The 10,324-nt window shown below is 49.6% G+C and overlaps 1 protein-coding gene across 1 annotated transcript; it reads right to left on the bottom strand.

Moving 5' to 3' along the window:
- Positions 1–3,096: 3,096 nt before the first annotated feature.
- LOC139396941 (uncharacterized) lies at positions 3,097–8,996 on the bottom strand. Its single transcript, XM_071143872.1, has 2 exons — positions 8,946–8,996; positions 3,097–4,209 (listed from the first exon to the last, which is right to left on the bottom strand). Exons 1-2 carry the CDS (start codon positions 8,994–8,996, stop codon positions 3,097–3,099), a joined length of 1,164 nt encoding a protein of 387 aa, XP_070999973.1.
- Between the last annotated feature and the right edge of the window lie 1,328 nt (positions 8,997–10,324).

The raw sequence follows: 10,324 nt of genomic DNA, 5'->3' as shown, positions 1-10,324 counted from the left end.
TCTGATCATTCCTAACTCCGTCCCCCCATCTCTCTCCCCATCTCTCTGATCATTCCTAACTCCGTCCCCCCATCTCTCTCCCCATCTCTCTGATCACTCCTAACTCCATCACCCCATCTCTCTCCCCATCTTTCTGATCACTCCTAACTCCATCACCCCATCTCTCTCCCCGTCTCTCTGATCACTCCTAACTCCATCACCTAATCTCTCTCCCCATCTCTCTGATCATTCCTAACTCCATCACCCCATCTCTCTGAACACTCCTTACTCCGTCACCCCATCTCTCTGATCACTCCCAACTCCGTCACCCATCTCTCTGATCATTCCTAACTCCATCACCCCATCTCTCTGAACACTCCTTACTCCGTCACCCCATCTCTCTGATCACTCCTAACTCCGTCACCCATCTCTCTGATCACTCCTAACTTTGTCACCCCATCTCTCTCCCCATCTCTCTGATCACTCCTAACTCCGTCACCCATCTCTCTGATCACTCCTAACTTCGTCACCCCATCTCTCTCCCCATCTCTCTGATCACTCCTATCTCCGTCACCCCATCTCTCTCCCCATCTCTCTGATCACTCCTAACTCCGTCACCCCATCTCTCTCCCCATCTCACTGATCACTCCTAATTCCATCTCTCTTCGCATCTCTCTGATCACTCCTAACTCCGTCACCCCATCTCTCTCCCCATCTCTCTTATCACTCCTAATTCTGTCACCCTATCTCTCTTCGCATCTCTCTGATCACTCCTAACTCCATCACCCCATCTCTCTCCCCATCTCTCTGATCACTCCTAACTCCGTCACCCCATCTCTCTCTCTATCTCTCTGATCATTCCTAATTCTGACATCTGGTACAGGATGTTGATCCAGACGGTAAGTTTGTTAAGGGAAATATTGTTACAGTTTAGTTTGACCATTCTTTTGTTTAAAAAATAAACACAGTTGGGACGAGGAAATAGAAGATGAGAAAGAGTTGTGCTCCAATCACATCTTTGAAAAAGAGTTGTGCTCCAATCACATCTTTGAAAAAGAGTTGTGCTCCAATCACATCTTTGAAAAAGACCTCGGCTTCAATCAAATCAAATCAAACGTTATTTGTCACATGTGCCAAATACAACAGCTGTAAACCTCACAGTGAAATGCTGAATACAACAGGTGTAGTAGACCTCACAGTGAAATGATGAATACAACAGGTGTAGTAGACCTCACAGTGAAATGCTGAATACAACATGTGTAGTAGACCTCACAGTGAAATGCTGAATACAACATTTGTAGATTCGTACAGTGAAATGCTGAATACAACAGGTGTAGTAGACCTTACAGTGAAATGCTGAATACAACAATTGTAGACCGTACAGTGAAATGCTGAATACAACAGGTGTAGTAGACCTTACAGTGAAATGCTGAATACAACCGGTGTAGTAGACCGTACAGTGAAATGCTGAATACAACAGGTGTAGTAGACCTTACAGTGAAATGCTGAATACAACCGGTGTAGTAGACCGTACAGTGAAATGCTGAATACAACAGGTGTAGTAGACCTTACAGTGAAATGCTGAATACAACAGGTTTAGTAGACCTCACAGTGAAATGCTGAATACAACAGGTGTAGTAGACCTCACAGTGAAATGCTGAATACAACAGGTGTAGTAGACCTCACAGTGAAATGCTGAATACAACAGGTGTAGTAGACCTTCCAGTGAAATGCTGAATACAACAATTGTAGACCGTACAGTGAAATGCTGAATACAATAAGTGTAGACCGTACAGTGAAATGCTGACTCACAAGCCCTTAACCAACAACGCAGTTTTAAGATCAAATAAATTGTAAGAAAAAAAGACAAGTTAAAAAAAACAATCCCACCTTAGAAAAACACCTGGAAAAGAAATAGAAAATAAACATGGAAGAAGAGTTGAAACGTAACACCACAAGGGCTCACTGCAGACAGAGAGCAGGGCCATGTCCCACATGCCCTATGGGCTCTGGTCTGAAGTAGTGGACTATATAGGGAATAGGGTTACATTGGGCTCTGGTCTAAAGTAGTGCACTATATAGGGAATAGGGTTCCATAGGGCTCTGGTCTGAAGTAGTGGACTATATAGGGAATAGGGTTCCATAGGGCTCTGGTCTGAAGTAGTGGACTATATAGGGAATAGGGCTCCATAGGACTCTGGTCTAAAGTAGTGCACTATATAGGGAATATGGTGCCATTTGAGAGACATTGCCAGTTTTAAAGAAGGTCCATTAGGCTGTGGTAATCTTCTGTCTGATACAGGAGCATCAAATGGACTCTCTCTGTCCATCCAGAATACTGCTTCTTATTAAACCCTTTCCTTCTGCTCCCTAAACCCTAAACCCTGCTTTAACAAGTACTCAATGTATTATCTACATGATACCCCTGTAGGGGACAACACACACACATGCACACACATTGGCCCTTTCCCAGTTTATATGGAGGGGCTTAAACTAAACCAGCTGGAAGGACTGACTGACTGACTGACTGACTGGCTGGCTGGCAGACCAACTCTCTGACTGGCTGACTGGCTGACTGGCTGGCTGACTGACTGGCTGACTGGCTGACTGGCTGGCTGGCTGAGTGGCTGACTGGCTGACTGGCTGGTTGCTCAGACAACAGGCCATGCCTGAGCTGCTGGTAAGACCTTTTAGAGGGATTTAGAAATATAAATATAACGTGAGGAGGAAGAGGAGGAGGATGAGGAGGAGAGTGGTAGTCCTAATCCTTCAAGGCATGAAACTAGAAGTCAGACATGGACATCTAAGACCCAGCCTTCCAGTCTTCCTTTGATGTTCCTGGATGGGGGATAAACACTTAAAACAGTGTGAGGTGTGCTGGAGGGCTTGGGCATCCAGACAGGGAGGTTGGGGCTAGGGCTTGGGCATCCAGACAGGGAGGTTGGGGCTAGGGCTTAGGCATCCAGACAGGGAGGTTGGGGCTAGGGCTTGGGCATCCAGACAGGGAGGTTGGGGCTAGGGCTTGGGCATCCACACAGGGAGGTTGGGGCTAGGGCTTGGGCATCCAGACAGGGATGTTGGGGCTAGGGCTTGGGCATCCAGACAGGGAGGTTGGGGCTAGGGCTTGAAGGCTGGGAGCCTGGGGATGGGGCTGAATGGGGCTGGGGTTGAATGGGGCTGGGGCATGGACTGGGGTATGGGGCTGGGGCAGGGACTGGGGTATGAGGCTGAATGGGCCTGGGGCAGGGACTGGGGTATGGGGCTGGGGCTTAATGGGTCTGGGGCTGAATGAGGCTGAGGCAGGGACTGGGGTATGGGGCTGGGGCTGAATGGGGCTGAGGCAGGGACTGGGGTATGAGGCTGGGGCTGAATGAGGCTGGGGCTGAATGGGACTGAGGCAGGGACTGGGTTATGGGGCTGAAAGGGGCTGGGGCAGTGACTGGGGTATGACGCTGGGGCAGAGTTTGGGGTATGAGGCTGGGGCAGGGTTTGGGGTATGAGGCTGGGGCTGAATGGGGTTGGGGCTGAATGGGACTGATGCAGGGACTGGGGTATGAGGCTGGGACTGAATGGGGCTGAGGCAGGGACTGGGGTATGACGCTGGGGCTGAATGAGGCTGGGGCAGGGTTTAGGGTATGGTGCTGAATGGGGCAGAGGCAGAGGCAGGGACTGGGGTATGGGGCTGAATGGGGCAGAGGCAGGGACTGGGGTATCAGGCTGGGGCAGGGATTGGGGTATGGGGCTGGGGCAGGGATTGGGGTATGGGACTGAATGGGGCTGAGGCAGGGTCTGGGGTATGAGGCTGGGGCAGGGTTTGGAGTATGAGGCTGGGGCTGAATGGGGCTGAGGCAGGGACTGGGGTATGAGGCTGGGGCAGGGTTTGGGGTATGGGGCTGAATGGGGCAGGGATTGGAGTATGGGGCTGAATGAGGCTGGGGGAGGGTTTGGAGTATAGGGCTGGGATTGGGGTATGGTGCTGAATTGGACTGGGACAGGTATTGGGGTATGGGGCTGAATGGGGCTGAGGCAGGGACTGGGGTATGAGGCTGGGGTAGGGATTGGGGTATGAGGCTCGGGCTGAATGGGGCTGGGGCAGGGACTGGGGTATGAGGCTGGGGGCAGGGATTGGGGTATGAGGCTCGGGGCAGGGATTGGGGTATGAGGCTGGGGCTGAATGGGGCTGGGGCAGGGACTGGTGTATGAGGCTGGGGCAGGGACTGGGGTATGAGGCTGGGGAAGGGTTTGGGGAATGGGACTGAATGGGGCAGGGATTGGGGTATGGGGCAGGGATTGGGGCTGGGATTGAGGTATGGGGCTGGGGCAGGGATTGGGGCTGGAGCTGAATGGGGTTAGGGCTGAATGGGGCTGGGGCAGGGAAAGAGAGTCTCGGCCTTCTCCCCCGCTCCCCTCTCACACACCCAGAAATGCATCTCCCAGCCCACAAATCCCAGAAATGTGAGCTTTAAAATAACAGTAACCAACAATAGAGAAAAATAACAAAAACAGCACAATGGAGGAGAAGAAAGAAGGGAGGAATAGAGAGAAGGTAGGAGAAGATAGAAGGAAGAATAGATAGAAGAGTAGAAGAAAGAAGGAATGAATAGATAGAAGAGGAGAAGATAGAAGGGAGGAATAGATAGAAGAGGAGAAGAAAGAAGGGAGAATAGAAGAGGGGAAGATAGACGGGAGAATAGATAGAAGATTAGAACAAAGAAGGGAGGAATAGATAGAAGAGGGGAAGAAAGAAGGGAGAATAGATAGAAGAGGGAAGATAGAAGAGTAGGAGATAGAAGGAAGAATAGATAGAAGGGAGGAGAAGATAGAAGGGAGGAATAGATATAAGTGATTTCCACTAAAACTAATCAATCAGGAGAGGATAATGGGTTCCATGCTGGAGAGTTGACACGGGTCAACTCGTCCCCTGACCTCTGCCATGGGGCCATGGGGAGAGAAAGGGCCGCACAATGGAATCCTCAGCTAATTGTCTGGCCAGTGTCACTGCTTTCAATGCCCTCCACTCTCTCCCTAATTCCTGTCTTTCCTCTCTCTCTCTCTTGTAGCGTTCTCGCCCCGGCTCCCTCTGCTCTCTCTCTCCTTTTGCAAAGCATCCACTTTGTAAGTGTGGACAGAGACAGAGCGAGAGTGCGAGACTGAGAAACCGAGAGAGTGAGAGAGAGAAATGGCGAGAGAAACAGAACTGCTTTTGGTGATTGCAAACGGCAAGTGAGCAAAGTGCGTTTCATTAATAGTAGGTCGCAATCAGCAATACAACCGTTTCCTTCTCAGGTCGCAATCAGCAATACAACCGTTTCCTTCTCAGGTCGCAATCAGCAATACAACCGTTTCCTTCTCAGGTCGCAATCAGCAATACAACCGTTTCCTTCTCAGGTCGCAATCAGCAATACAACCGTTTCCTTCTCAGGTCGCAATCAGCAATACAACCGTTTCCTTCTCAGGTCGCAATCAGCAATACAACCGTTTCCTTCTCAGGTCGCTATCAGCAATAGAACCGTTTCCTTCTCAGGTCGCAATCAGCAATACAACCGTTTCCTTCTCAGGTCGCAATCAGCAATACAACCGTTTCCTTCTCAGGTCGCTATCAGCAATACAACCGTTTCCTTCTCAGGTCGCAATCAGCAATACAACCGTTTCCTTCTCAGGTCGCAATCAGCAATACAACCGTTTCCTTCTCAGGTCGCAATCAGTAATACAACCGTTTCCTTCTCAGGTCGCTATCAGCAATACAACCGTTTCCTTCTCAGGTCGCAATCAGCAATACAACCGTTTCCTTCTCAGGTCGCTATCAGCAATACAACCGTTTCCTTCTCAGGTCGCAATCAGCAATACAACCGTTTCCTTCTGAATACATCCAATAGATCACTGAGGATCAGCATGTGTTGGAATTAATTAGACCCAAGATAAAGCCACAGTATAGAGGCACTAGATCCAAGCAGCGATCCTTCCATCTGTCCTGAATGCTACTCTTAATACAAATCATCTTCTGTCAACTGTCCTATATTAGTACAGCTCCAACACACAGACAGATCCAGCTCCAACACACAGACAGATCCAGCTCCAACACAGACAGAGCCAGCCCCAACATACAGACAGATCCAGCTCCAACACACAGACAGATCCAGCTCCAACACACAGACAGATCCAGCTCCAACACACAGACAGAGCCAGCTCCAACACACAGACAGATCCAGCTCCAACACACAGACAGAGCCAGCTCCAACACACAGACAGATCCAGCTCCAACACACAGACAGGAAAAAAGCTGATTTCCAGCAAGTACTCACTACAATATTTAGTGTGATCCTCTCTGGTGTTTTCACTATCCAGTCCTCCTGTCCTCCGCAGATGAGACGATGTGTGTGTTGCTCCAGTACAGAAAGTTGCAGTGCTGTAGGTAGGTAGATGTATAAGCAGGACAAGCTGTGAGCAGTGTGTGTCTCTCAGTGTCTGGCTCTGCACTGGCTGAGAATACTAAAGCATTTTAAACAGCTCTTCTCCCCATGTGACCAACCCAGCCAGCAAGAGAAAGGGAGTGAGAGAGAGAGGAGAGGCAGGAAAACATTAGCACCACGCTGGCTCTCTGTGACCACACAGCACCCCCTAGCCATCTCTCACTGTATTGCTCAAACACAGAGAGAGAGGCAGAGAGAGAGGCAGAGAGAGAGACAGACAGAGAGACAGAGAGGGAGAGAGAGGCAGAGAGAGAGAGAGGCAGAGAGAGGCAGAGAGAGAGAGAGAGAGAGAGAGAGAGGCAGAGAGAGGCAGAGCGAGAGAGTGAGAGAGAGAGAGAGAGAGAGAGAGAGGGGGAGAGAGAGGGGCAGAGAGAGAGAGAGGCAGCGAGAGAGAGAGAGAGAGAGAGAGAGAGAGAGAGGCAGACAGGCAGGCACTCCGACAAATATAAATACATACATGTTGACTACTAAACTACATCAACACAGTACTATAGGAGGTGACAGACAGACAGACAGACAGACAGACAGACAGACAGACAGACAGACAGACAGACAGACAGACAGACAGACAGACAGACAGACAGACAGACAGTCTAGTGAGTGTGTAGATAGAGTCTGGTGAGTGTGTATATAGTGTGTATATAGTCTAGTGAGTGTGTATTTAGTGTGTATATAGTCTAGTGAGTGTGTATATAGAGTCTGGTGAGTGTGTATATAGTGTGTATATAGTCTAGTGAGTGTGTATAAAGAGTCTAGTGAGTATGTATATAGTGTATATATAGTCTGGTGAGTGTGTATTTAGTATGTATACAGTTGAAGTCGGAAGATTACATACACTGAGCCAAATACATTTAAACTCAGTTTTATACAATCCCTGACATTTAATCCTAGTAAAAATTCCCTGTCTTAGGTCAGTTAGTATCACAACTTTATTTTAAGAATGTGAAATGTTAGAATAGTAGTAGAGAGATTGATTTATTTCAGCTTTTATTTCTTTCATCACATTCCCAGTGGGTCAGAAGTTTACATACACTCAATTAGTATTTGGTAGCATTGCCTTTAAATTACTTAACTTGGGTCAAACATTTCAGGTATCCTTCCACAAGCTTCCCACAACAAGTTGGGTGAATTTTGGCCCATTCCTCCTGACAGTGCTTGTGTAACTGAGTCAGGTTTGCAGGCCTCCTTTCTCGCACAGGCATTTTCTATAGGATTGAGGTCAGGGCGTTGTGACTGAGGTCAGGGTGTTGTGGCCACTCCAATACCTTGACTTCGTTGTCCTTAAGCCATTTTGCCGCAACTTTGGAAGTATGCTTGGGGTCATTGATCAATTGGAAGACCAAGAAGACCATTTGCGACCAAGCTTTAACTTCCTGACTGATGTCTTGATGTTGCTTCAATATAGCCACATAACGTTCCTACCTCATAATGCCATCTATTTTGTGAAGTGAAAGCAGTCCCTCCTGCAGCAAAGCACCCCACAACATGATGCTGCCATCCCCGTGCTTCATGGTTGGAATGGTGTTCTTCGGCTTGCAAGCCTCTCCCTTTTTCCTCCAAACATAACGATGGTCATTATGGCCAAACAGTTCTATTTTTGTTTCATCAGACCAGAGGACATTTCTCCAAAAAGTACGATCTTTGTCTCCAAGTGCAGTTGCAAACTGTAGTCTGTTTTTTGTATGGTGGTTTTGGAGCAGTGGCTTCTTCCTTAATGAGCGGCCTTTCAGGTTATGTCGAAATAGGTCTCATTTTACTATGGATATAGATACTTTTGTACCCGTTTCCTCCAGCATCTTCACAAGGTCCTTTACTGTTGTTCTGGGATTGATTTACACTTTTCGCACCAAACTACTTTCATCTCTAGGAGACAGAACATGTCTCCTTCCTGAGCGGTATGATGGTTGCGTGGTCCCATGGTGTTTATACTTGCGTACTATTGTTTGTTCAAATGAACGTGGTACCTTCAGGCATTTGGAAATTGCTCCCAAAGATGAACCAGACTTGTGGAGATCTACAATTTATTTTCTGAGGTCTTGGCTGATTTCTTTTGCTTATCCCATGATGTCAAACAAAGAGGCACCGAGTTTGAAGGTAGGTGTCACGAGTCCGACCGAGGGTGACTCCACTTCCCGGTCGGGTGGCGTCGTCGCCGGCCTATTAGCTGCCACTGATTGTCTTTCCTCCCCCTCCTTGTATGTTTATTGTCAGCGCCTGTTAGTGAGTCATTAGTTGGGCTTTATTAGACAGCCGGCCCACCTGTTTCTTTGTGCGGGATTGATTATTGTGACCTTCGGGTTATGCAGTAGAGGAACGTGTTTGTTCCTGGTCGTGTATTCTGCTGTACTGTTTTCGTCCCCCGTGTTTGGGGCATTTGGTTTTGAGCACCCAGTGTTGCGTGAGTGGATTCCTGCGTCTGACTCCAAACCCACGAGACCCGGAGCATTACAGAATCCTGCACCCTATTGAATGGAATCAGCAGGAGCAGCAGCCAACCCTCTCCCATCGATGGAGGAACGGGTTCTCCACCACACCACCGTCCTCCATCGGATCGGATCGGCGATGGATCAAATCCTCTCTCCACCTTTGGCACCCCCGGCTCCGGACTCCCCATCTCCCGACTCCAGCACCCTCCGTCTGACGTTACCAAGGGCTTATGACGGGTTGCCAGGGGTTTTTACTCCAACTGGAGCTATACCTGGCCACCGTCAGACCCAATCCCTCGGGAGCGGAGAGGGTGAATGTCCTCATCTCCTGCTTCACGGGTCGTGCTCTGGAGTGGGTGAACTCAGTCTGGAATGGCCCAGACTCAGCGAAGGAGCACTACCCAGAGAACGACTATTTTATCTCAGGCAGGAGAAGAGGAGCGCCCAGGATTATGCGCTGGAGTTCCGGACCTTGGCAGCAGGATCTGGGTGGAACGACAGGGCCCTTATCGACCACTACAGGTGTAGTCTCCGGGAGGACGTCCGCAGGGAGCTAGAGTGTCGGGACACCGCTCTTTCCCTGGATGAGCTAATCGGGATGTCCATCCGATTGGACAATCTACTGGCTGCCCGCGGGTGTTCGGAGAGGGTCCTGTGTGTTCCACCACCCAGCCCCTCCACTCCCATTCCGATGGAGTTGGGAGGGGCCGTGCCGAGGGGTACCGGGGGAGGAGGCCTCCCCTGCACCAACTGTGGTCGGAGAGGACACACAGCCATTCGGTGCTGGGGGGGTCCGTCTGGGAGTAGAGATGGCAGGCGGAACGCTTCTCGATCCCCCCAGGTGAGTCATTATCAAACTCACCCAGAACCCCCTGTTGGCCACATGTTTGTCTTAACTTTTTTCCTTAACTTTTTTCCCTCTTCCCAGCATAGGGTGCTAGTCGATTCAGGCGCAGCTGGGAACTTTTTGGATTGCGGACTCGCCCTTAAGTTAGGGGTTCCGCTGGTGCCGATAGATTCTCCCTTTTCCGTGCACTCCCTAGATAGCCGGCCATTAGGGTCAGGGATGGTCAGGGAGACCACGGTTCCACTGGACATGGTGATGCAGGGGAATCATAGGGAGCGTGTCCGTCTTTATGTTATTGATTCACCTGCGTTTCCAGTGGTGCTAGGGATTCCCTGGCTGGCCCGGCACAATCCTAAAATTTAGTGGAGACAGGGGGTTCTCCAGGGGTGGTCAGAGGAGTGTTCTGGAGGGTGTTTGGGAGTTTCCATCGGTGCCACGTCGGAGGAAAGTCCAGACCAGGGTTCCACGGTGTGCATTCCCCCCGAGTATGCCGATTTAGCAATTGCTTTGAGTAAAGTGAAAGCGACTAAATTACCACCTTATCGACCGGGAAGGGATTGTACGATAGATCTCCAGGTAAACGCTGCACTTCCCAAGAGTCA

Source organism: Oncorhynchus clarkii, unplaced genomic scaffold (genome assembly GCF_045791955.1).
Source record: "Oncorhynchus clarkii lewisi isolate Uvic-CL-2024 unplaced genomic scaffold, UVic_Ocla_1.0 unplaced_contig_12962_pilon_pilon, whole genome shotgun sequence".
Lineage (NCBI taxonomy): Eukaryota > Metazoa > Chordata > Actinopteri > Salmoniformes > Salmonidae > Oncorhynchus > Oncorhynchus clarkii.
The sequence above is the reverse complement of the archived record's forward strand: the minus strand, read 5'-3'. Positions and strand labels throughout refer to the sequence as shown.